The 26202-nt window shown below is 44.2% G+C and overlaps 1 protein-coding gene across 1 annotated transcript in view; it reads right to left on the bottom strand.

Moving 5' to 3' along the window:
- Positions 1-6423: 6423 nt before the first annotated feature.
- Positions 6424-26202, bottom strand: part of CIT (citron rho-interacting serine/threonine kinase) — a 158636-nt gene continuing 138857 nt past the window's right edge. Inside the window, exons 31-48 of the mRNA XM_074296515.1 lie at positions 24729-24891; positions 24322-24486; positions 23449-23586; positions 22646-22826; positions 22346-22437; positions 21910-22014; positions 21218-21387; positions 20244-20324; positions 19963-20098; positions 19088-19227; positions 15842-15934; positions 14456-14564; positions 14228-14356; positions 13724-13804; positions 13094-13172; positions 12527-12709; positions 9521-9824; positions 6424-8577 (exon numbers count right to left, since the gene is read on the bottom strand). Of these exons, the coding sequence (XP_074152616.1) occupies positions 8554-8577; positions 9521-9824; positions 12527-12709; positions 13094-13172; positions 13724-13804; positions 14228-14356; positions 14456-14564; positions 15842-15934; positions 19088-19227; positions 19963-20098; positions 20244-20324; positions 21218-21387; positions 21910-22014; positions 22346-22437; positions 22646-22826; positions 23449-23586; positions 24322-24486; positions 24729-24891 (2373 nt within the window). The 3' untranslated portion in view covers positions 6424-8553. The remainder of the gene's footprint in view (positions 8578-9520; positions 9825-12526; positions 12710-13093; positions 13173-13723; positions 13805-14227; positions 14357-14455; positions 14565-15841; positions 15935-19087; positions 19228-19962; positions 20099-20243; positions 20325-21217; positions 21388-21909; positions 22015-22345; positions 22438-22645; positions 22827-23448; positions 23587-24321; positions 24487-24728; positions 24892-26202) is intronic.

The raw sequence follows: 26202 nt of genomic DNA, 5'->3' as shown, positions 1-26202 counted from the left end.
TTCTACAAGAAGCCTTTCCCATCCCCCTTAATGCCCAGGCCCTCCCTCCACATCATAATCTCCAGTTTGTTCTCTCCACATCTTAGTTGTTTGCACGTTGCCTCCCTCATTAGGGGACCATGTGTCTGCCTTTCTTGGCGTACCTCCAGCTCTTGGAGTCTGGCCCATAGTGGGCACTCAGTATAGCTGGCTGCTTATCCCGGGTAGCAACTACCTATTTGCCACTTTTTTTTTTTCCTGTCATATCCAATGCAAAGATCATTCTCTTCACTAGAGAAAACTAAACAAACTTGATTTGAACATTTCTCCCCTATTGCTCATTATCATTGACTCATCCACTGCTTAAAGAATGATTTTGTTCTGTTGGATTTTTTCCCACAGAAAAAAACAAAAACAAAAATCCTTTGTGTTGTCCTTAACTTTCCTCAATAGCCTCAACTCATTCCTAAATGTTTTGTTTGTTTTGCTGAGGCAATTGGAGTGAAGTGACTGATCCAGGTTTCACACAGCTAGGAAGTGTTAAGTGTCTGAGGCTGTATTTGAACTCAGGTTCACCTGACTTCAGGGCTGGTGCTCTATCCACGGCTCCACCTAGCTGCCCCCAGTTTTTTGTTTTGTTTTTTTCTTTCAATAACATTTTTTCCCAAGTATATGTCAAGGTCATTTTTAGTATTCAGTTTTACAAGATCCCCAGTTCCAAATTTTTCCTAAAATGATAGGCAACTTGATGTAGTTTATATATGTGCTACTAGGTAACACATGTTTCCATATTAGTCACAGCTGTGAAAGAAGAAAAAGAGATGAAAAGAAAACACACACACACACACACACACACACACACACAAAGAATAAAGTTGGGGGTAGAAGAAAGTAAGCCTTGATCTGAATTTAGAGTCTATCAATTTTTTATCTGGATGTGGATAGCATTTTCCTTCATGAATCCTTTGTACTTGTCTTGGATCATTGTGTTTCACATAGAGGTCCTTTCCCCTTTTTTATGATCTCTTTGGGATGCAGATTTAGTAGTAGTATTGCTGGATCAAAGGGGATACTTGGTTTTTAGCCTTTTGGGCATAGTTCCAAATTGTTCCCCAGAACAGATGGGTCAGTTCACAACTCCACCAACAGTGCATTAGTGTCCCAATTTTTCCACATCCTTTCCAATGTTTACCATTTTCCTTTTTTGTCATATTAACCAACCTGATAGCTATAAGGTGGGATCTCAGTCGTTTTAGTTTGCACTTTTCTAATCAAAGGTGATTTAGAGCACTCCGTCATACGCCTATCGATAGCTTTGATTTTGTTCACCTGCAAACTACCTCTTCATATCCATAGGTTTATTTTTAAATTTTATTTTTGATTAACAAGCATTTATTTTCTCTTCCTCCCTCCTTCCCCAGAGGGGGGGAAAATTAAAAAAAATTAAACTCCTTATATGCATATTCAAGAAAATCAAATTAACATGCTGGTTTTGTTCCAAAGTTCTGGACCTTAAGGCTATCACTTCTCAGTAGGAGCTTGGTGGAATTATTAGTTGTCTGGAATCCTTGGTTGGTCAATATACTGATCAGAATTCTTTTGCCTTTCAATATTGTTTGTCTTTACAAAGTTGCTATGGTTATTTGCTCTTCGTGGTCCCATTTGGCATTTTCGGGGGCAAAGATACTGAATGAGTTTGCCATTTCTTTCATTTAGCAAACAGGCCGAAGTGACTTACCATGGATCACACATAAAGGAAGTGTCTAAGACCAAATTTGAACTCGTACCCAGAGCTCTATCCACTGAACCACCCAGCTGCCCATTGTTGTCATTGTAGACATTGCTCTAATTCTGCCCAGGCCCTCTTTATCTCAGCTTCCTCTGAAACCATCCTCTTCATCATTCCTTTCAATACGTACTATCTCTTCACATTCATTTCCCATTAATTTGTTCTGCTTTTCTCCATGAAGAGGAGGCTCTGGCTTTCCAGCTCCTTGGTGGGAGAAGCCACTAAACTGTTCAGTCTATTTGACTCAATGGCATTTGTCCCCAAGCTAAGGTTGCTTGCTAGAGCAAGAAATACAAACTATTCGGTGAAGCATTTTTTTAAGGGTAGATTCAGGTTTTTTCAACTTAATGTCATTTTTTTTTTCTGATTAGCGAGCATTCTCTCTTTTCCCTTTCCCTCCAACTGAATATAAACCAAAGCAAAAGCCAAGAGCCTCACACCAAATTCCCCCACATCCATTCTGCCTTTCCAATCCCTCCCCATTCCTGAGGCCATGCAGCAAGCTGCCTGTTGGAGTTGTAAGCAAAGTTGAGATCCCACCTCAGGCTACCCATGTGCTCCTGGGTATAGCAGAAGAGGGCAGACATCTCTCCTTGCTCAGAGGGTGGACAGCTGCCTCAGGCAGAGAGCCCTGGAGCATCTTGTCATTTCTTTTCTTTTTTTTTTTTTCCCCTGAGGCTGGGGTTAAGTGACTTGCCCAGGGTCACGCCGCTAGGAAGTGGTAAGTGTCTGAGATCAGATTTGAACTCGGGTCCTTCTGAATTCAAGGCTGGTGCTCTATCCACTGCACCACCTAGCTGCCCCATCTTGTCATTTCTTAAATTTGGTCTTTCGGTTCCTAATGTTCCTCTCCCATGCTGCATCTTCCCATCTCATCAAGCCTGTCTGCTTGGACCCACTGACTGGAGGGGGAGAGTGCTGGGCTCCAGGGACCCCCTAGGTTTAAAGAGGTGGCTCCGTACTGTTTCCTCCCCTTTCCCAACAGCAACACTGCTTTGGGACTCATCCAAAATACCTCCCCCTTCCAGGGATCTTCTTCAGCTGCTTTTTTGTGTCATCTTCCCTAGTTAGAATAAGCTCCTTGAGGGCAGGGACTTTGTTTTAATTTGGTTTTGCATTTTCAGGCTTCAGCAGAAAACTTGGAATTTAGAAGGGTGCTTAATAAATGCTTATTGGCTGACTGACCCTCTATAAAGGCCAAGTTTCCTTTCTGCCACTTCAGGTCCCATTGTCCCCCACCCTCTTTTATTTCTCCCATTGAAATCCTTCACACACACACACACACACACACACACACTCTCTCTCTCTCTCTCTCTCTCTCTCTCTCTCTCTCTCTCTCTCTATCCTAATAACTTGGAGCATGGCAAACCATGGCTCAAGCCCTCTTCTTGGAAAGAGATCAGACTGGAAGGATAGCATCCCTTGGCAGTGCAGAAATGCACCCATTACTCTGATTGTCACTGCCTTCCATGTTCACGGAGATTCTCAGTCTCATTTTTCCAGCCCCTGGTTTTTAGTTCCTGTTAAGAACTTGGCAGCCGCCCCTTACTTGAAATGTGTGCAAAAGACCCTAGTCCAAAAGCTGGCTCTGTCATTAAGTACTTTTTATCTGTGCTAGTAGCACAATAGACAACATGCTGGACCTGGAGTCAGGGGGAAGTCAAGGTCAATACAAAACACCAGTTGCATGACCTTACTCAAATTCTCTCCACCTTCGTTTTCTCCTCTGAAAAATGGGTACCCACTTCCTAGGATGGTGAGTATAAAATGAAATGCATTTATGAAACACTTAGCACAGTACTTGGAACATAGTAAATGCTATATAAATGTTCACAGTTGATGATTAAAAAATATCTTTTTTAACCCTCTTTGGGGTTTTCTTAGCAGAGATACTACCATTTTTTTCTCCAGCTCATTTTACAGATGAGGAAACTGAGGCTAGATTTGAACTTAGGAAGATGGGTCTCCCTGACTCCAGGCCCAGAACCATCTAGCTATTTTGCAAATGTAAGCTATTGATTATTATTGTTATTAATAAAGATTTCCAAGGTGTCCCCTTACAGCTCTGGAGCTATGGTCCTTTCCCTTCTCTCACTACTTGTCTTGCCAACTGCCTTCTCTTTGAATCCCTCTCTTCAGGTTTTGACATTTCAATCCTTATTTCCTTACTTCTGATCAAGCCATTGTTCTTTGCATTTTCCTCAAATTCTCTGGGACTCTTCCAAATTTCAGTCTCAGGTTTTCTTCATCAGTCCAAATAGTTCCATCCAAATCACCTTCACAATTTCCTTTTCTTTATTCTCTTGTCGGTCTCTCTTCTACTCTTTTCCCAACAGAAGTTGGAAGCAAAATAGCTTAATTCCATAGAAAATTCAGTTCCACAAGCAAGTATCTGTTAGGTGCTAGACACCAAGGAACAAAAGACAAAAAGGAAAAAATCCCTGCCTTCAAGGAGCTTACATTTTTCTGCGAGGATACATCCTGTACACCAAGAAATAAATGCAAGGCAATCTCAGGAAGGCATTAACTAGTCACAATTTCAGGAGAGATCAGTCACCAGTTTCACAAAGCCTGGAATGAAGCTAGGGATCCTTCAGAGATGGAAGAGAAGAAAGGATGTGTGGGTGAGACATTTGGGTAACTGTAGAAATAGAATATGGAATCTGGAAAGAGCCAAACTTTAGTCCGGCCCTCCATCCACCGGGACACCTAGCTGCTAAGACCAGATTTGAACTCCTGCCCAGAGCTCTATCCACTGAGCCACCCAGCTGCCCAGTGTTGTCATTGTAGACATTGTTCTAATTCTGTCCAGGCCCTCTTTATCTCGGCTTTCTCTGAAACCATCCTTTTCATCATTTCTTTCAATACAGTATTATCTCTTTACATTCATTTCCCATAATTTGTTCTGCTTTTCTCCATGAAGAACAGCCCCTGGCTTTCCAGCAGCTCACAAGGTAAATGAGCAGTAAATAAAGAAGTATGTTATTTTTCTTAGTTGTTTGTGTCACGACTTCCCCCCCTGCTCCACAAAAGAACCTGCAGAGCAAACAGAATCATATTAATCATTGACAGAATCAGGTAAAACTATAACATCAGAGTTCTATTTCTCTTCCCTCTTCTGAAGGAAACAAAGCACTCATTCAAACGGGTGGTGAAGGACATTTCTGAATCCAGGCTCTGAGGTCCTTAGCCCTGGAATCTCTCTCTGTGGTTCCCTTTTCACAAGCCAAACAAAAATGATTAGAGACGTTTGTCCCTAGATCAGCTTACCTGCCATGTTCCATCAGTGACGGGGCACAACTCCAAGCACTCAAGCCTTAGATCTATGCAAAATATTTTCTCCATCAGGGCCTATTCAAGACTCCTTGGTTGGAACATAACACCCTTTCAGTTCTTTTAAATTAGTGTCTCTTTCGAAACAAAAACTCTCTAAAACTCGACATTTCTGCTCCAGTTTTAATATGGAAGTTATGTCTGAACTGACTTAACATTAAACTAGAATTTTGATCATAAAAAAGGTGATACATCTGACTTTTTGAAAAAGGAAATGGTCTCCCAGCAGCAATAGGGAGCTACTTCAGATTGCTGAACAGGAGACAACTGTGCTTTTGGAGAATGGACCAGAGAAGTGAGAGCCTGGAGGAGTACCTGCCAGACACCTGTAGGGAGACCCGCCTCCAAAAGGCTGAAAGCCAACATTGGAGGGCTAGGAAAGAGGTCATTAGGAACTCAAGAACAGGCCTTTTTATGGGATAGGCATAGTGACTTCCATCTCAACCAAGGGGGGCACAGTTTAACCCTAAATTGGAATTCTACATCAATTAGCATCTCTGGAAAAGAGAATAAAAAGAACCTTGATTGTAGATTTATATGTATGGCTCAAAATCTGTTCACAATAAAAATAAACAAAATTATCAAAGAGATGCCATCGTAATAGAGATTATAACTATGCAAATCAACTTTTAATGGCAGTATATGCGTTTAAATATGAAGCTACCCACTTTCATTTCCTAGAATCCTACCAGCTAATAGCAAGCTCTGAGCCAGTCAGTCATTCCCTTGTCTGGAGGTGACTGTATGTAATGGGGGATACAGAAAGCAAACCTATATACAACATGAACTCTGTGTGGGATGAATAGGAGATAATTAACAGAGAGAAGGTCCTAGAATTAAAGAGGAGTTGTGGAAGGCTTCCTGTAGAAGAAGAGATTTTAGCTCGGGCTTAAAAGAAGGCCAGAAGGTTAGCAGTTAGTGTAGAAGAAGGAAAGCATTCCGGGCATGGGGGACAGCCAGAGGAGACGCCCAGAGCCACGCCACGGGCGATCCTGCCAAAGAATGCTGAATTGGAATTTAGTGCTCGCAGACTGGACTCTGTGGCCTTCTGCGTATATGACTTCGACAGCCCCTTCCCTGGAACGTGAGGAGTTGCAGCAGGAGACCGCTGACATGCTCTCCTGTTCTAGATCTACACCTTGTGAATGGGATCCCAACCAGGCCATTGATGTCTTACACCAGCCACCCCACTGACCCCAACTAGCTCCTCGGACGAGAAGCGCAATTCCAAGCAGACACCACACAGTCAACTGACTCCTAACAGTGGGGAAAGGAGACTTGGGAAGGAAGAAGTCGTTTCACCAAATCAACTGCTTCACGTAATTGCTTTATCTGATTATTTATTGTTCAACAACAAAGTCCATTTCTTTCAGAGTAGATCCTGAATTTATACCTTTTATTCCTCTCCTTGTCAAGAATAAAAAAGTAATGAAGAAAAAGCTGCACTTTTGGATACCTAGAATCTTAATAAACTTAGGAATATCTAACTGCAATTTCATGTGACAATATTTCTTTCTGGGATCCTGGTGGTCTCACAGAGAGCTCCCACCCTCTGACCTAATGGCCAATCGCAACCACCACCACTAAAATCAAAAGTTAAGTGTTGAAAAATGCACCTTTTACAATAAAAAAGTAGAAACCAATTCAATTTCCTTTGTTGTTTGTTTGTTTTTTTACGAATATAAAGTTTCTTGTAAATATGTACAGTCTTTTGAGCTATTCCTGTAGGAGGAAGCATTTCACAAATGAGACACAAGATATACACTTTTTTTTAGGACTTGAGAAGCCCATTTCTCATGGAGATCTAAATGAAATGCAAAGAAGACTGAAAGACCAATTTCAGTGACCTTTCAAATTACTTGTGGACCAAGAGGCAACAACTTCAGCAAATTTTCAGTCAAATCTTCTGTTCTCAGTGGGGAATTAAAGTATAACACACACACACACACACACACACACACACACACACACACACACACACACACACCCCAAAAACAAAACAACAAACAAAAAGAAAACAACAAACAGAACCCAAAACTTCCGACAACACAAAAACCACACCAGTCCCTACATTTGCCCGAGGTCCAGATGATGATGAGTTTCCCAGAAATCTGAAACAAATGAGCCCGAGGGAGGAGACAGAGGGAGGAGAGAGGATATGGGCCAAGGGTCCAAACGGAGATTAAGCTGCACTGGATACCAAGACTGAGCAGCTAGTTTTGCTCTTGACTATGGCTGAAACCAGTTCACAAGTCACACCGGGCTGGCCTCGATGGTCCTCCCTGTGCCTGTTAGCAGAGGCCGATTTAAAGTCCCAGCCGAGCCAGAGAAGCCAGAAATGAGGCTGCCAGGGAGCTCAGCCTCTTAACTAGCAGGCAAAAAGAAAACAGGACGGAACCACAGTGCACCTGAGGAACGCAGCCTCAGCATGGTCACGGGCCCTGGGAAGAGTGCCAGTTCATAAGGAGCGGGCAGAGGGGCACACAGAGGGGACACACACAGGGGGGTCACATTCAAGTTTTCTAGGCGGTGATTTGCTGAAATCCTTCTCTCATCAGAATAATAAGGCTTATAGCGTTTTCCCCCCCAGTGCCACAGACTGCAGCTCAGTCACGGCCAGTAAGTTGGCAAGTCATCAAAAGGTCTTAATTGGCTTGCTTACATGGGAATAATGATAGGATACTTAGCGTAGCAACCAAGAGATGAGCCAGGCTGATGGTGCAGCAGCATGCAGGGGGCCTGGATGGAGGCTCCTGGCCGCCCCGTGGATGCTGAGCTCAGAACAAGTCGATCACATGCATGTCTGGCCAGAGCCACGTGAAAGCAGGGCCGGCGGTCCCAAGACGACGCTGCTCGAAGCTCCACGAGGCTTCTGGGTCTGGAGTCCTGCTCTTGGGGGGAAGCCCACAGACATAGGGACATTCTGAACTGGTCAGAAGAGGAGGAGGAGGAGGCAATGAGTAGGCCTGATCAGGGCCAGGGCTAAGGATGGCTGCCAACAGAAGGAAAGCAAACAGATGGGGCTGTGGGTTCTACTATAAAGACCCAAGGCTGCAGTCAAACTGCACTTGTCACTTAAAGCAAGTTCACATCTCTCAAGGATTCTGTGTCTTTCTTTAACTTATGATGGGAGCAGCTAGTAAATCAGAGTTCCAATCGTGCCCATTGCCCAATCAGGGTCCACATCCTCCTTGTCCTTGCTACAAAAGTTTATGAAGAGCTTGAAAGAGTAGCCGTTGTACAAAGTGCAGGGATGGCCCAGGAGGGAGTGGGGAAGAGACCACGGACGGCTGGCCGGCACCCCCGGCCTCAACTGGGCTTCCTCCATTGTCTCTGCTGAGGAGTAGAGGCTCAAAAGGGCCCCGGGCTCCCGCTCAGAGCCCTAGTGGAGCTTGTCCTGCAGCTGAAGAGGAGGAGTCAAATCTTGTTTTTTGTGTATTTCTGGCTGAGAACTACACCGAAGACTGGTCCCAGACCTGGCAACAAAGCAATGAAGGTGGATTCAGGCTATGCTTTTGTAAAACATCATATGATGGGCAGTGATATCATCAGCAAGCACTCCTAGTGGTTGATTTTGCCCCTTCAGAGTGTAGCCAATTTTGCATCCAAGTTGTTGGGGCAGCAGCAACCCTTAAATGACTGGCGTGAAGTTTTTTAAATATTCATTTCAATCTTTTCCTCAGCCAGACTTGTAACTTTTCTTCTCTCTTTAACCAATTTCAAAGGACAAATTTCCCCCATCCCAGCCCACCCTACTTCCCCTTCTTGCCGGTCACTGCCCTCAGAGAAAGGTTAATAAAACACCAAGAAGAATGAAGGCATGAGGCTGGACAAGGAGAGCTCGCAGCCTGGACAGACTCATGAATGAACCCTAGGTTCTAGCCCAGCTGCCCAACCTTGATGGAAGATGCATCCACTCTTATGAAGTTACAGGTCCTGAGGCTACAAGTGGACTCTGGGACACACTCAAGCACATGCCTAGACTCAAAGTTTAGTAACAGCAGGTCCTCCATGGACCTACTTCAATGAATGTAGAAGAAAACACAGGACTTGGAGCTGTAGAAAACCTTAGAGGCTCATTTAATTCAATTCTCTCATTTTAAAGATGAAGAAACTAAGCCCCAAATCAATGATTAACAAACAAATATGGAAAATTGGTTTGTTCTCCAAAGCAGGTTAAACATTGTCCCACATAATTGGTATGTTTAATTTGCGCAGGAGGAGACACTCCTTAAACAGAGCACAAAGGCCGGTTTTTGCCCATTTTTCACCCAGATTATCACAGAGTCTGAATCATTCTAAGGAGGTTAGAGTTTGAGCAATGCTGCCGCATGGGAAGAAAGACTCTCATTGATCCAACTCGCCCGCCCTACCCCCAGCCTCCCTTCTGAAATCACACTGCACAACTCCCTGACTGACCTTGTTGACTTGGGACAGTGGCGTCCTCACAGCTCCAACAGGCAATCGACCCCTGCTGCTTTCATCAAATAGTCTTCCGGGAGACCTCTCCCTCCTAGTGCTCAGCATCCGCCCTGGAGACTTCTCTCTCTCGAGAGGCCGGCCAGGGGACTTGTCCCTACGCAGCTCAGTTCTGCCTTCTCGGTAGCGGTGGGGTGTGCTGGGTTCCCGTGGATGGCTGGGGCCTTCGGGTGGCGCTGGGCTGGAGGCCACACGTTTGGTGATGTGCTCGTTGTAGGTGGGGGGGCCTCTCTTGTTAGGACTGCTGGCATTCAAAAACAAGAGAGAGAACAACACATTCCCAATTCAATTCAGATCACCCTCTCACAAGAGACTGAATTAGCTACAAAGGGAAAAAAAGGCTGGCAACCAGCACCCATCGGGTCCCTGCTTCTTCCCAATCTAGTCTCCTCATAGGACATGTCCCCCAGGACTTTCTAGACACAATTCCCACAGAAAGCACGAAAAGACATCTTTTAGGAGACCAAAAGACATTCCCTAATGGGTAGTGAGAGGACAGGAACAAACAGTTCTCAGAAGAGGAGCTGCAAATTATTAGCGACCATGGGAAAGATTGCTGCCACAGCAAGACAACTGAACAAACTAGCAAAAGAGAACAAAGGTCTAGAGATGGGGAATTGGGGGCACCCTAACACACTGCTAGTGAAGGTAGGAAGTGGGGGGCAAGACCCTGCTGTCAGGCACATGCCCTAGGAAGTAAATGATGAAAAAATCCCTTTGTAATTAAGTTGTTATAAGTGTGTATTAGAAAAGAATGAAAAAAAATTTGATGAAGGGGGCAGCTAGGGGGCGCAGTGGATAGAGCACCAGCCCTGAAGTCAGGAGGACCTGAGTTCAAATCTGGTCTCAGATACTCAACACTTCCTAGCTGGGTGACCGTGGGCAAGTCACTTAACCCCAGCCTCGGGAAAAGAAAGAAAAAAAAAAATTGATGCTCTTTAACTGAGTGTCTAACAAAGCGTGGTTGCTGATTGTCATGGAATATGGCTATACTGTAAAGTGACGGATGTGTCTGATGAAAATAGAGCAGCCTGGACAACTTATGTAAACCGAAGGAGAACAAGCCAGAAAAAGAGAGCACACCACGAGCACAGGGATGTAAACAGTGGACACTGTGCCACTAAAATAACCCAGCCGGACCAGAAGAAAGGAGGGAGTGCAGCAGCCTCCTTCTTTGCAGAGCTGGGGATGTGTGCGTGCGGGGGTACCAGACTCGGCGGATGTGCTGGCTGGTCTCTCAGATCTCTTCACTTTTTTTATTCTCTGTTATATAAAGGATTACTCTCTGGAGAGAAGACTATATTGAGAAATATAGGTCATATAAAAAGAGAAGTATCAATAACTTTTTTAATTTAAAAAAAAAAAGAGACTCTTTTGCAAGTCATGGCTAGCAGGTTAAAACTTGGGGTGAAACATCCCTTTGGCCATTCCCACCTTAGAACAGGAGGACATGACTTCCACACCCTCAGGCCAGGAAGAACTGACTGTGAAGCAAGATCTGGATTCATAAGGCTTCACCTCAGTTTGCTAATAGTATTAAAAGACATGCAGTTTGGGGAACCCAGATCAGTGGTCTGCTGGCCTTGGAATCTGTTACCGTCCCCCATACCCTTACGGCATTGCTCCTGCTGGGAAAGAAAGCTGTTAAATGAATAAATCCAAAATTTGCCCAAATCTCTGCTAAAAAATACGTACATCTTCAGTTATGGGGCCGCTTCCTAAGAGTTTGTTGTATAGACAGAAACTGTCCATCAAGAACTCTGACTCACTGAATGAGTCCTACGACTATGATAAGGGTCCGCTCAGAAAGCTCAGAATCCTCTAGGAAGGGCACTGCCAATGGCAGGAACCAGAAAACAGCATTTGAATGTTTTTATTTGTTTTTTATCAATATTTTAAGGAAATGATTTTCCCTTTGCTTAGCTCCAGGATCTGGGGGTACCAGTCCTTAGTTCTCAGGTGTCTTTTTCTTTCTAAAACTGTTTGCTATTGATCTCTCTGAAAGTGACAGGACATAACGGAGGTTTGGCTGATGTGATTAACTGCAGGGATCATTGACTTAGTCTATTCAACCAGGAGGTAAATGTCTGGACTCTGTGGGAGAAATGTGAAGTTGTACATACATAATAGTTTACTGGCTACTAATGGAGACCAAAGATGGAAGACAAGCATTTATGCCAGAATCGAACTGCTTCCTTCACGACTGTTTAGGTAAAATGACATAATGGAAAGCTATCCCTTAGGTCTACTTTCTCGGAAAAGAAAACTGGTCTATCAAGAATTTTCACTGGGCATTTCATTTACTGCTTATAAACAGTCCAAAAACATTTTCTAGTATTCATTAAAGTTTTGTATTTGAGAGAAATGTAACTTCAGCTATATTTTTCTGCAGGATATATAACTCATTTTTCTTGAAGCTGAAGATTCGTTTTTATTCAAGAAGATTCCTAATGGAGAGATAACCTTGGATCAGCTAGCGTTCTACTGATTTATAACATTTAAATCAGTGGTCCTCAAACTTTTTAAACAGGGGGCCAGTTCCCTGTCCCTCAGACTGTGGAGGGCCGGACTATAGTAAAAACAAAAGCTCACACTCTGTCCCCGCCCCTCAGCCCATTTGCCATAACCCAGCGGGCCGCATAAACGTCCTCAGCGGGCCACATCTGGCCCTTGGGTTGTAGTTTGAGAACCCCTGATTTAAATCATGAATAGCTGGTCCGGAAGTAGCTGAATAAAAAGAAAGTAACCCTTCAGTCTGGACTTCAATACTATACCTGTATTTCAGTAAGATTGCCAGCTGCTTCAGAGAGAAACAAACCCACTTAAATTTCAGAAAGTTTGTATTTGTGTAATGCCCTCATGTGTAAAATAACTCAGTGTCTTTAACAGGGGCCCAACACATACAAGAAACATGCCCGGGGAACTGTCAGTCCATAAATGCCGTACCTGCGAGAGGTGGAGGCCCCTCTGGGGGGGTGCTCACTCCCAGACTCCTTAACCAGGTTTCCTTTGCAGCAGATAACTCTTAATTTGTCCTGGTAAGAAGATGCCAAGTAAATCGCTCCTGATGAAATTGCTGGTCCCAAATAACGAGGATTTGGAATTTCTAAGTGAGCCCGGGCAGGAGTTCTGAACAAAGAAAGGTTTCTGGTTACTAGACTGCATTTTTATTTAACTTTAAACTCTGTGTGTGTGTGTGTGTGTGTGTGTGTGTGTGTGTGTGTGTGTGTGTGTTCTTGTGCACACATTTACATATATATATATATATATACCCCACCTTGTAGCAATTGGTTTCATGAAGACTTTGGGAAAGGGGTAGCTAGATAGCAAAGGGGATAGAGTACCAGTCCTGGAGTCAGGAGAACCAGAGTTCAAATCCAGCCTTGAATATTTAACACTTATTAGCTGTGTGACCCTGGGCCAGTCACTTAATCCCAAGTGCCTCTCCAACAACAACAACAAAAAATAGTAAAAGTCATGTTCTTTAAAAAAAAAGACCTTGAGAACACTTACCCCAAAGAAGAACGTGCCTGAATCTCAATCACTTCAAGAGAGTTGAAGTGTGTTACAAACAGATAGGGTTCTCTGTAGGCTGGGTCATCACCATAAAGAAAAGACAATCATAAAGAAGTTGCTTTAGTACAGATTCAAATCAAATCAGACGCTCAGGTTTTTTTCTAGTGCCCGTACAAAGAGCAACAAGAAGAGCTACATGAAAAACAAGGATAAATGTGGCTTTACTCATTTTCCTTCTTGGATCTTACTTCCAGATCTAGACCCAACTCTTTCTGGAGCACAGGATTAACATACAGGAATGACACTGAAAAGAACTGGCTAAAAAAACATGGATGGTGAAGAATCCATGGAAAATGGTTTTTTTCTGGGACGAAAACTTCTCAAACCCTACATAGACTATCCAGGCCCCATGCTAGCATCATGACTCAGTTCAGTCTTTCAGTCTAATTATGGGTGATTCCTGCTGACCCAAGAAGAATGGCCATTTTCATTTACTCTGACTTCTCCACTATGACTTATAAGACCTATTTCTCAGCTTCCAAGGATTGCCCGAATACTCAGGCTGAGTCAGAGAAAGTTCCCGTCTGAATCCATTCCTGATCACGGTCACCACCACACCCCACTTACCAAAGGCCAAAGGCAAGCGGCTCCACCTCAGATCATCCGTGCGGCTTCTTCTTCCATAAGAGTCCACAAATACACCAAATTCTGCAAGGAGTCGACAAGCCAGGGTTATTCACATGCAAGCCTAACTGAGAGGCTAGGAAAATGGAGATCACTTTCAAAGATTTTTTAAAAAACCAAACCAGAGAATAGTTGGGAAGTTTCAGCAGGATCTAACAGCAGGCAGGCCAAAAAGTTCTTTGGGAATACTTCCTACAAGTTACAGAAGTGGCCTTCAGGAGGCAACCTCACAAGTACAGATGGAAAGAAGGAAAGGAGTAACAGTTAGCATGAAAAGAAGCAGGGAAAAGAGTATTATGCCTGGAGAGAATTGAGTTAAAACTCCTTACTGTAAAATCCTACTATACACTTACCATGAGAAGCTAATATGAAGAAACAACAGACGGAGCAAGGGGATACTGCAGAGCATCCCCTAAAAGATGAACGAGCAATACCGAGATGACTTACCATGGAAACAGAGCAGGTACTCTTCTCTCTGGCTCGCATTATTCACCTGGACAATAGTGACAGGGAAGCTGTTGGAGGAAGAAGCAAATACTGCAGGTGCCAAGGAGTGGTCATTCTTATCCAGAAATTCTATAAAAAGGGAAGGAAATCAATTATGTCAGAAAGAGTCAGAAATGATCTTTAGGATGACAATCCTAAACTGATCCTACAAGAGAAGGCACGTCTTACCCTCCAATGTGTACTGCTTCATTTCAATTTCATAGAATTTGTTTGTCCCAATGATGATACTATAATTAGTGAAATGAATACAACTACAGGGCTCAGAAGTTTCTATTTCCTGCAGAAGGAGGAAAAGAAAGAAAAACAATTACAAATTTACAGAGTTAATGGTAAGCAACCATTAAAACAAAGTGTTCCATGTTTTTCTCAGTCTTAGCCTTAAGCATTTAAAGTCATCTGACAGCTTTTGCAGACCCAAAGACCCAAAGGCATGCCCAACTCCCAAATCCTTCTGCCTAAATCATATTTATTCCATTATTCCCCCAAACTCCAGACTAGGAAAACAACAATGTTGAAAGCAAGGTTGTCCCTGAAATTTGTTTTGGGATAAGCTCTAACAAAAAGGTCACACGGACAAAGTTTTCACAGAACAGAAAATGAGAAGCCTCTGAAAGATCGCTTTTTACTTCAGGCCTGCCCTGACTGCTTTTCTGGCCTGAGCACGAACTAACTTCCAAGGAAGAGAAGGAGGCCAGCAGGCAGAACAAGCTGAAAACATGTCCTCCCCAAGCAAGTGGAATTCACTAGCTCAGGTAACATACCTACACCACACAGTCAGTCAAGAAAACAGACCAAGAAGCAGCAAGTGTTTTAAGGAATATGTTCAAATTTAAAATTTATCCTGGTCTCACCCAGATCCCTTCTGAAATTTTACTGTGCAACCCCAATGCTTTTGAAAGGCTAAGTTAACAGCAATGCTCTGCACAGGAGCAAACAGATTATATCCCTTGTATGCAACGATCCTTACAAATGTTTCCTTTATTTCACAAGAGCAGAGTGAATTTAGATGGTTTCAATTACTTCAATGAATATTAGAGTTGCAAGAAATGGGACATTCACTATCTAGGGATTTGAGTTTTCTTTAATAGTACAAAAGATACCATGATCTCCTAAGTCTTGTCCACATTTTAATTACTATCTCCATTCTCTCTGGTAGCATATTCCAAAGAGAAGTCACTACTATCTCTTCCAAATGGCTAAAAAGAGCAACTACAAAAAGAAATTGAAATCTTCAGAGGCACCACTGGGGCCTGTTAAGATTTCAAAAGAAAAAGTCACCTTCCTTCTTTCCTAGGACTACAGCCATCCAAAATCGAGGTTCTCTTCGATCTACACCTGCTGCGCCCAGCTTATGCAGACAGACAGCCAACGCAAGGGGAGACAATCATACCTGCTGTCTCTACCCTGGAGGTACCTTGAGGAGGTGAGACAGGCACCCTGGAAAGCGACATAGTGCTGAATGCCTACTCTCCAACCCAAAAGAGAATCTCCAGAGAAACCAGCAAGACAGGACGCTGGATCAACACCTGGCCATCCCAGGAGTGTTCAACTTACTTTCCTGATGCAGTACTTGCTGAGGTTTTCATTGTACCGGAGAATGACAACTTTATTAGGCATGGCGGCACAGATACAGAGTCCATTCTCAATCTGCCGGGCAAATAGAAAAAGATCCATGAGCCCCCAGCACAGTGATGAACAACGCTCTCTGCAAAGGGGTTTGGGACAAACTGTAATCAGTAGGAAATGTAAGAGATGGGTGAAGATGTTTAGGAAAGTAAAACTCCTTTTCTAGGACCTTTATTATCCTTTACTTCTATGACCTATAAAATGAAGACCTGTATAACTTGTACAAATCAAGCATGTACTTGTCTGCATGTTGTCTCCTCTGAATATGAAGGCAAAGAGTGTTTTTGCTTTTCTTTGTATCTCTAGTATTTAAGGGGAATGCTTGCGGCAGCCCCACGAGGCAGTGGATAAGGAGCTGGTTACGGACTTGGGAGGTTTTGTTGTTGTTCAGTCATTTCAGTAACATCCAACTTTTTGTGACTCCATTTGGGATTTTCTTGGCTACGAGACTGAAGTGGTTTGGAGTTCCTTCTACAGCTCATTTTACAGATGAGGAAACTGAGACAAACACTGTAAAGTAACTTGTTCAGCGTCACATAACTCACATAGATGAGTCTTCCTGACTCCATGTGCCACCTTGAATGCCCAAGTCAGGAAGATCTGAGCCTCATTCCCTTACTAGCTGTATGATCCTAACTAAGTCACTTCACTTCTCTCTGCCTCAGTTTCCTCACCTGTAAAATGAGGATAATTATAGCACCTACTTCAACAGGATTGGTGTGACAATCAAAGGAGATGATATTTGTAAAGCGCTACATAAATGTTAGTTATTTTTATCATTATTATGCAATATTATCGTTTGTCCAAGAAAGCCTTATATATAGTTCAGAAGCCTTTGCTACAAAAATGTCCCAGACTGCAAAGTTTCCATAGGCCCAAGAACAATCGTGACCCTTCCTGAAATAGCATTCCACCTGGAATCTGACAATATACCACGTACAAGTTCCAAGAACCCTTTCCTGGAAACCATCTTTATCCGAGGTTGAAAGTTTTTGTATTTCCCATGCTTATAGACATTTCCCTCAGATTCTTCCTAGGCCATTGACTTAGAAATATGGATCCAGTTAATTCTGATAACTCTGGAACCCAAAGAATCACACAAAAGGAAAATGGAAGAGTGTAGTTTTCAGCCCTCAAGGGCTTGTTAAGAACAATCCTAGAAGAATGGATAGTGTGACATACTATTCCATTCTATTTTCTTAGAAGAAAAAAAAAAAAAAAAAGGTTTAGTTCAGCAACATTGTTACTAAATCTATATCCCAAAGAAATCATTAAAAAAGGTGAAAGGCCTTACATGTACAAAAATATTGATGGCTACTCTTTTTTGTGGTGGCAAAAAAATTGGAAAATGAAGGGATGGCTATACAAGTGTGGTATATAAATGGATGGAGTATTATTATGCTGTAAAAATAGAAGAAAGAAATAAAACCCCATTAAAATTAGAATTAATATAGTTAGCATCAGCTCAAGAGCTTTTTATATCTCAGGATTCAGTAGGCAAGCAGGGTTTAAAGCAAAATATTCCATATTTTGTTGGAATCTATAGAGAGGCGGAACTACACATGGCTTAGTAGCAATCCAATGGTATTTTGTGAGTCTCATTTAACCTCCTGATGCCTTAAGAAAACTACAATTTAGATTTCTGGGACAAGTCTATAGGTAGAAGGAGTTTCATTCTCTGGGAGTTCCTTCCCTACAACTATATAATTGTGTATCATAAGAGTTTTTTAAAAGCATGATGAATCTGAGTTCAAATACTTCCTATGACAGTGACCCAACTTCCCAGGCATTATCTAATGGGACACTTATCGGCTTTGTGAACATAGCCAAGGCGAGTCACATCTTTGGGTCCTAGTTGAAAAATTGATCTTTACACGACTGACTTTATAGATTTGCTGTGAGGAAGGCAGTCAGTCACACTCAACTCAGTGGCTACTATAGGCATATTTTGCTGTACCTATTTTATGGGTAGTTAGATGGCGCAGCAGATAGAGTGCTGGACCCAGAGTCAGGAAGGCTGACCTTCCTGAGATCAAATCTGGCTTTACCAGATAAAGTTGCTTCACTCTGTCTGCCTCAGTTTCCTCCTCTGGAAAATGAGCCGGAGAAGAAAATGGCAAAGCCCTACTATATCTGTGCCAAGAAAACCCCAAGAGGGGTCGCAGAGAGTCAGACACGACTGAAAAAGGACTGAACAACAACTCATATCTTAAGTTTCTGAAAGTCAAGAACCCAACCTTCTCAATTCAATCATCCAAAATACAAAGATCAAATGTTGAGGATGTACAAAGTGCTGTATAATCACTGAAATGACTGGATGAGTAAAACACTCATGGGATTCATCCTATTGTAAAGGGAGACAGGATATGTATACAAATAAATACACATTAGAATAGGAAATGCAAAATCCAAGTCAAGACAGTGAAATCTGATTTGGGACAGCAACTAGAAATAAGGAAGAGATTGTCTGGCTATTCTCCGCCCTGGTCAAACCCTATAGGAAGAAGGGGACATATTGACCACCCCAAAGAGAGCATCTGGATGAAGCAGGGACTTGAACCTGTGCCACATCAGATCAGCAAAGGGCCTGAGGGGAGCCTTGGAGAAGAGATGATTCTGGGGAGATCTGATGGACATCTTCAAGTCCTTAAGGATTGTGTAGAGGAAGGATCGGGCTCATCTAGTTTGATTCCAGAGAACAGAGCTGAGTAAGGGGGACAACTTTAGACTGAGTATAAAGAAGCCCTTCCCAGCAGACAGATCTAGCCTCAGGTAAAAGAGGCAGCCTTCAGGAAAAAGGGCCTAGGAGGCAAGAGGGGAATGGAGCTTCATGCTTTCACGTTCCCCACACCTAAGGGAGCACCATATCCACTGTCAGGCATACAGATGCTTTTTAAATTGAATGTAAGGGGAAGCGCATCTTGGGAAACCTGGATGAGGGGAGCCACAGGTGTCACAGGTGTCCACAGATGATTTTCTTTTGGGATCAGGGCTGCAAAAGCCACTTCTGGAACTCACCAGAACAAGCAGTCCAAGGGGACTAAACATGTCTGGCTTTCAGACTCAGACATGGCAGGCAGGGACTCACATGTCATTCTATGTTCTAGATTCAGTCATAGGTTAGAGCTTTGGTGGGGTACCTGGCCAAGTTCCCTGGGGGCCCCAAAAGCCTACCTTGCCGGCTGCAAACAGGTGGCAACCTTTGACGGCTTCAAAGATGCTGGGTGTGATATCTGGCTGGGCAGGGAGGTGGGACTGTGCTAGGGACTGCTTGACTTTCTTCACATCAACAAGACATAAGGCCCTCTCTTCTCCTAAAGGGCAGAAAAACACAATGCTCACCTGGGTGAAGGTCCCCCTTCCCGGGCGCTCCCTGTCTATGCACAAGGAAAAGCTACTCTGGGAGTGACTCGCTGGCTGTTATATCAGCTACTTCAACAGACCTATTGACGTTCCAGGGCTCTCCTGAAAACATCAGACTACAGGGCTCTGCTGTAGATGTTTTACAAGAAATTTCCCCCAGAGTGGAAAAAGCAGGGCCGGGCCAAGAGAGCCCCTCATGGAAGGTGGATAGAGGCAGATGGGGGAGGTTATTCAATTTTGCTTTGGAGGAGTCTTTAAGGGTTACCCTCTCCCTCTGAGGTCTTAACCCCCTTTCCTCCTCAGACAAGTCGGACTAGGCTCAAAGAACAATTGCCAGACAGACAATTAGCTCCCAAACAAAGCCATTCTCTGTGGCCAGGGCTAGAGTAGTCCCATTCCAGACCCAGGGGCCAATGGTTAGCAGGGTACTTCCCTGAAAGATAAATAAGAATTACTAGCATCCATATTGCACTTTAAAGTTTGTGAAAGTGCTTTCTGGAAGTTATCTGATCTTCGAAACAACTATGGGGGTAAGGGCCCTTATGATCCCAATTTTACAGCTGAGGAAACTAAGGCTGAATTTACAATCAGGTCTTCCTGATTCAAGCCCAGAATGTGCCATTGAACCCGTGCAAAAAAACAAAACAAAAAAAACACAGTAAAGTGCCATTTCTCCGGCATGAGACCTGCTATCATGAGAAGCTTCTCCAGGTCCTTGATGATGTGAATTTGGAAGACAGCACCCACACCTGGGATGTGGGTCAGGGAATTCTTCAAGACATTCAGGGCATAAAGCCCTTCCTCAGTCCCAACCAGCACCACCTGTAAAGTCAAAAAAAGTCCCAAAGAGCGCAGATGAGTCGAAGACTGCATTTCATGCCTTCGTTGTTTCCCAAATGATAGAAACAACGAAAACCAAAAGGAGATCTGTGGTCTTCCATGGTGAGCCCACTGCTCCCCCAGATACCTGGTCACTGAAGGGCAAGGTGCAGTTGATATCGAGGCGATCCTCTCCTTCGAGCTTCAGCAGGGAGTTCCCAAGCAGCTTCTTTTAGAACGCAAAAGAGAAACAGACGGGGTCAGATTTTATGGGAACCAGCCATGGGCCACCTACAGAGACTTTAAATAGTCAAGGACCACAAACCAATGCTCAGAGAACATTCCCCCCAAGCAGGTCCTGGGTATCATCACTCAAGTGATCACCTTGCCCATACTCAGCCCCTGGGGCAGGGATGAAGGGATGCTGGCAGAAGCTGCAGAGGGTGACCAGGCATATGCAGGCTACAGCGGTAGGAAGAGCACCAGAGAGCTGGGCCCGCGCAGGGACAAGTTCCTGAGAAAGACTCTCAGCAGCCTCTCATACGTACGAGGCTGCTGTCATCCACACAATGTTCACACACACGGCACAAGCACAACAAGCAGCTCACTACTCTCAGGGAAGACAAGCAAAGCAGACGCCAGGAAGCTGGCATTTCAGGGTTTCCAGCTCCCTGCTGTTTACAGTGGGTGAGCACATGTTCAGTGTTGGCTCGTCTTCCTCAGAGTCCAGGAGCTGGCCTCTGCAGCTGTCCCTGGGCTTGCTCAGCACCTCCTACATCTCTCAGGCCCTGCCTCCATCACGGAGGTCCCAAGACGGAGGCAAGCACAAGTGAGAGCAGCGTGCAGACAGGAGGCACCTTGCCACAACCAGGGACTCCCTCCACCAACTACACACAAAGCAGCCTTCGACTTTCAGCCACAACTACAACATGCCATATTCCTAAAATCAGGCAGGACAGAGAGATGCCAAGAGGCTGGGCATGGATACACTGGGAATGTGGTGGGTAGCACGCCACAGCTCTTACTGGAAGAACCCAAGGGGCTCAAGGCAGTCCAGATTGTCTCAAGTGACCCATTCAGCCCATTTCAAAAGGGAGAACCCAGTCTCTTATTTATACTCACAGCATCAGCCTCTGCTTTTTCCCTAGAAACTCTCCCACCTGCGACAACTGACTCTAAGGCAGTGACCCAGCGCTGCTTCTCTGGAAAGCTGGGAGCGAGTAAGTATAGTGTTCTTCCAGGCCAGCAAGTGGTGTGGGGGTGAGATTCCATCTTCATTATGTATGGCACATCTAGAGAGATGGCACAGACAGAAATGGACACTGGGTTTACAAGGGACTGTCCTCTGGGCTATCAGAAACAACAGGACATCAGTGTCGGGAATGAGGCACTCCAAGAGCACAACAAGGGGGACTGGAGCTCCTCTGAACAAACTGAGGGATAGTGACTTCCTCTCCTTTTTCTGCTTACAAATCAAATCCTGCACTGCCTGTTCCTCCCTCGCCCCCTTTCTCTTTTCCTTCCCCTCCTTTCCCCCTCCTCCTCTCTCCATTCTCTCTGTTCCTCTCCTTCCCTCTCCCCTCTCCTCTCTTTCTCTTCTCTTCCTCTCCTTCCCTCTCCCCTCTCCTCTCTTTCTCTTCTCTTCCTCTCCTTCCCTCTCCCCTCTCTTCTCTTTCTCTTCTCTTCCTCTCCTTCCCTCTCTCCCCTTCTTCTCTTTCTCTCTCCACATCTCTTTCTCCTTCTCCCCATCCCTTTTCCTCATCTTCCCCCCTCTCCCTGTCCCTCCACAGAGATGACTGCATGTGCTCTCTCACCTGTTTTGGCTGTATTTGCGAGTTCAGAGGCTCCCACAGCTCCATGAATGGAGACATCACCATCAGGAAGGCACAGCTCAAATTCTTCCACTGGCCTCTGTCCAGCTTGGTGAAAGGAGGAAGAGCAGAAAGAGAAAACAAAAAAGGGAAAGAAAACAAGGGGAAAGACGGGGCCATGTATAAAGAGAGGTGCAAAGGAGGCAAGTGCATGGACAGAGGGGGAGGGGAAGAAAAAGACGGATGAGTAGCGGGCGTGTGCTCACTCCCCTGGCGTGTATCTGAAGGGAGGTTGACTAAAGGGATAAAGATTGCACTGGGAGCCCCAAGTCAAGAGGGTCTTTTCCGCTAATAAATGGAAAGCTATGGTTAGGAGAAAGGCCCTGCTCACGCACGACCCAGGCCATTTAAAGGGAAATCCCTTTCTGCCTGAGATTACCTTCTCTGGCTTCACTGTCATAGATGAGTACTTTGGTTCCCTCCAGAACAATGTATTTCCTATCCCAGCCTTGTTGTCCTCGTTTATTATTTCTGGGAAAATAAAAAATTAAAAAGATGCTTCAACTTGCAAAAATTCTGGCCTTGGGAAAGGATCCTGGAAAGCCAAATTTCATTTAAGAATCTCAAAAAAAGCAGCTGCCTAATGTGGGGGCCAATGGCGCTGGCCAGGATAGCCTGGAGGAGCTCCCGGCTTCCTGCGCCGGCACCTGTCTGGGCTGAAACAGACTCAGCGGTCTACCTTGGCACCTTCATCCATCCTTCCAGACGTAAATTGGTGCTTGGCTCCTTGAGCTGCAGTCCTGGGGAGTTCATTTTGTCCCGGCAGAAGGCTTCAGTGAAGTGTGTGGCGTACTCGGCGGGGAGACCACAGGTAGCTGGCAGGCACGTGGAACACTTTGGGTGGCACATTACTTGGCATTCTGAAGAAGAGAGAAAAGCCACTTGAAAAGACGCAGCCGAACCAGGCCTCTGCTCAGCTCTTAACCAGGATGCTCCAGGGCCTCTCTAGGTCACCAGCTCCTAGCAGTATTTCTCTCATCTGAAGTCTCCTCTCCCAGGGAACCTGGAGAGTGCCTCGGAGCCATTAACATAAGAGAGAAAACAGAAGGTCAAACTTCTAGGACCAAGGTTACAAAATACCACCCAGACTAACCATAAACACTATGTTAAAAAAGATTGGCTTTATGTCCCAATTTTAATCAGAAAAAACAAATCTCCTGAAAACAAGCCTGCTCTGACAGGAGAATAAGAAATAAGCGAAAACCCATGGTTCTTGCCAAGACATCTGCACAACGAATGGCAGTCACACACTAAAGAAATACAGAAACATATTTCTCTAAGACAAAAGGAGAATCATATCTTTGTGTGATTTCTGCGATCATGAGGAAATTCTCTAGAACCCTTGAAAAATAGAGAAGGGAGAGAAAATAGACTTGTTAATTGAAAAGATAAAACTGAATTAAGCAATATTCCTTTTTAAAAAAAAATTAAGTTAGCAGAAAATACAGACAACCACTCCAAATCCACAAGCCCTGTTCTTACCAAGACATTTGGATGCCTGCCGGCCAAAGTGCACGGTATCCAGACACACTGCACACTTTGTTGCTCTCATATTCAGTCCCACATTGAATCGATGTGGGATGTTGTGGTGCATTCGCTCTTTTAGACGCCGATTAAACTCTGGAAAGAAGGGAAGAAAAAACTAAAATCATACCAGAAGAGGCTGCTTAATAACTGTTTTAATACCATATGCTCATCTGTATTTAAAATTAAAATTCATTTAGCCATTAAATTTTAAGCTTCTATTAAGGAATATCTTAAGCCTCACTTATGTGAGGTTTCTATTTCAAATCTCTATAATTTCGTTTAATTGTGAAGATCACAATTTCTTAATGTCTAAGTAAATGGTATTCACAAGTCCTTGTGACCGGAAATGCAGTCACCGTTCTCTGGACTTCTGGCTGACAATGAACCGCCGTGCTCACTCCAATAACCTATCCTTGCACTCCAGCTCTTTTCAGATGGCCCACCGTGGCCACGGGGTGACATTGAGGGTAAGCACAAGGGCTGTGCCAGTGGAACAACACAGAGACCTCGAGTCCTGATCAGATGATGGACCACATCTCTGTTGCTCTGTGCCTTTTTTTTGGAAAGGCTTATGACCAGGCTGGCCATGGGGAGATGAATTATTTATCCACAGCCGTAGCTCCAAGCTGGAAGATGCTAAGGAAGAAGATGTCAAAGTGTGTGGAAAGGAAGAGCTATGATCTGCAACCGAAAGGGTCAAGACCAACACCCATGAAATCACAGGATCTCTCTTTCAAATGAACAGATATTAGTAGCATTTATTTATGTGAATTTAGCTACTGTTGAGACCAAGAAGAACTCGGGCTCCAAGTCACAATGTCAGCTTACCTTCTGGCGTGGAAGACTCTTTTCTCCGACTAGAAGGTGGAGCCAGCAAACTTATTGGATTGGGCTGGTGCTCTGGGGACCTCACTATGGCAGACATGACGATCTGCTGCCTTGCAGTGGCTGGCGTGGATGGGTGGGGGTGATCTGATGCTTTACGATGGGCAGCTGGAGACAGACCAATAAAATGCCTAGTAAGGCATCAGAAAAGGGAGAAGCAGCACAGCTGCGAGTCTGCTGGGTCATCCTCAGGTAGGGTCTACAGAAAGCAGGATGCCCTCAGATGGATGCATTGTACACAAGCTCCTGAGGACCGAGAGATCACGTGGCCCAAATACAGGCTGTGCTGAGGAGTGTAAGAGGATGCAGACCCTCCACCTTTTTCAGAGCCTGCCCGATGAAGCTCCTACCTTCTTCGCGAGCCGATCGCAGCTCACTCCGAGTTTTCTGTAGCGCCTCCTCCAGCTCCGCACAGCGGGCCTTCTCCTTCTCCAGGGCCGCCTTCAGCTCATTGTACTGCAGAGGAACCTGTGTGGGTAAAGCAGGGTCCTCTTTCCGTCGACTAAATAAGCCCTAGCAATGGAAACAGAGATAACTCCTAACTCCTAGAAATTGGTGCTTTAAACTAGCTAAAGGAAAGCTGCCAGGGTGCAAAGCACAAAAGCCAGCGGGCATACTCACTGTAAGTGTATTTAGTAATAATTGCATTTGAAGGGGGAAAATGTTAGGATGAGTCACGGTCAGCTCTTCCCAGCTGTAAAAAATGGGGGTATGGAAGTTTTCAGCGAGAGGGTTAAAGATGCTTAATTTGCCACCACCTCTTCATTTACATTTCCAAGGTAGCAGAATCATCTCCTGACAGCCTTTATCCTCAAAAAATGCAAGTAGAGTATGAAGTCATGGACAGATTGTTCAGAAGTCAATCTCTCCTTTGTCTCTTATAATTCTAAATTATAAGACAGAGGTGAGCATTGAATAGAGGGGTGGGAGACGAGACACTTGAACAATGTCAATGAAATGCCAAAATGAAGGAGGGACTCATTAAATAACAACAACAATAAATGCACAAAAGGAAGAAACAAGATTAACTTTACAAGGAGAAAAAAAGTTATCCTATGGATGAGCCAAAACACAAACAACCACTCATGAAAAGAACATACATCCAGCTTAGCATGGAACAGTCCTTTGCTAAAGCCATTTTAAATCAGAAACACTAACAGAGTCACACAGTCACAGGATCTATGGGAAACTACAACTTTCTCTGCAAGACAGCTGAACTGTTACTTGAGGAAACTCTGTTCCTAAAGTAGCTTTGTTTTAGAGATGTTTTGGCTGGCTGGGGAATTCGCTCCTCTGCCTCTCAGTCTTCTAGACAGCCCCAGACTTTTCTTGTACAACCCCAGTCCTGACTACAGCAGAACCAAAACTCAAGGCCCAAGCCCTAATGTCAATTAAGATAATCACAAATTGCTCGGAGATCTTTTCAGAGCTCACAGTCCTTAGAAGCCTATGGTCTACTGTCCTATTCATGGTTCTGGAGCCCAAAGAGCTACATTATTTAGCAAATAGTATATTTGGGTTATGAAAACATGTTTTTGCACATAAAATATGTATACACATAAAGTAACTCATACATTTTCATTCGTTTTTATATTTTAATGAACAGGAAGTAAGAAATACAGCCATGGGGGAGGAAAGGGGAGGAGGCCTGAACTGCTAGTTCCATCTTGGATAAGTCATTCCTCCTTTCTGGAATTCAGTGTCTTCATCTGTCAAAAGAAGGGGGTGAATTCCTTAGGGTCTCTTCTAACTCTTGACTTTTATTCTGATCCCTTCACTTTTCTCTAGCTACTCTAAAAGCGATTCCTCTAGAACAGGGAGACA

The sequence above is a fragment of the Sminthopsis crassicaudata genome, chromosome 1, assembly GCF_048593235.1.
Source record: "Sminthopsis crassicaudata isolate SCR6 chromosome 1, ASM4859323v1, whole genome shotgun sequence".
Lineage (NCBI taxonomy): Eukaryota > Metazoa > Chordata > Mammalia > Dasyuromorphia > Dasyuridae > Sminthopsis > Sminthopsis crassicaudata.
Note: the sequence above shows the minus strand (reverse complement) of the source record. Positions and strands in the feature narration are given on the sequence as shown.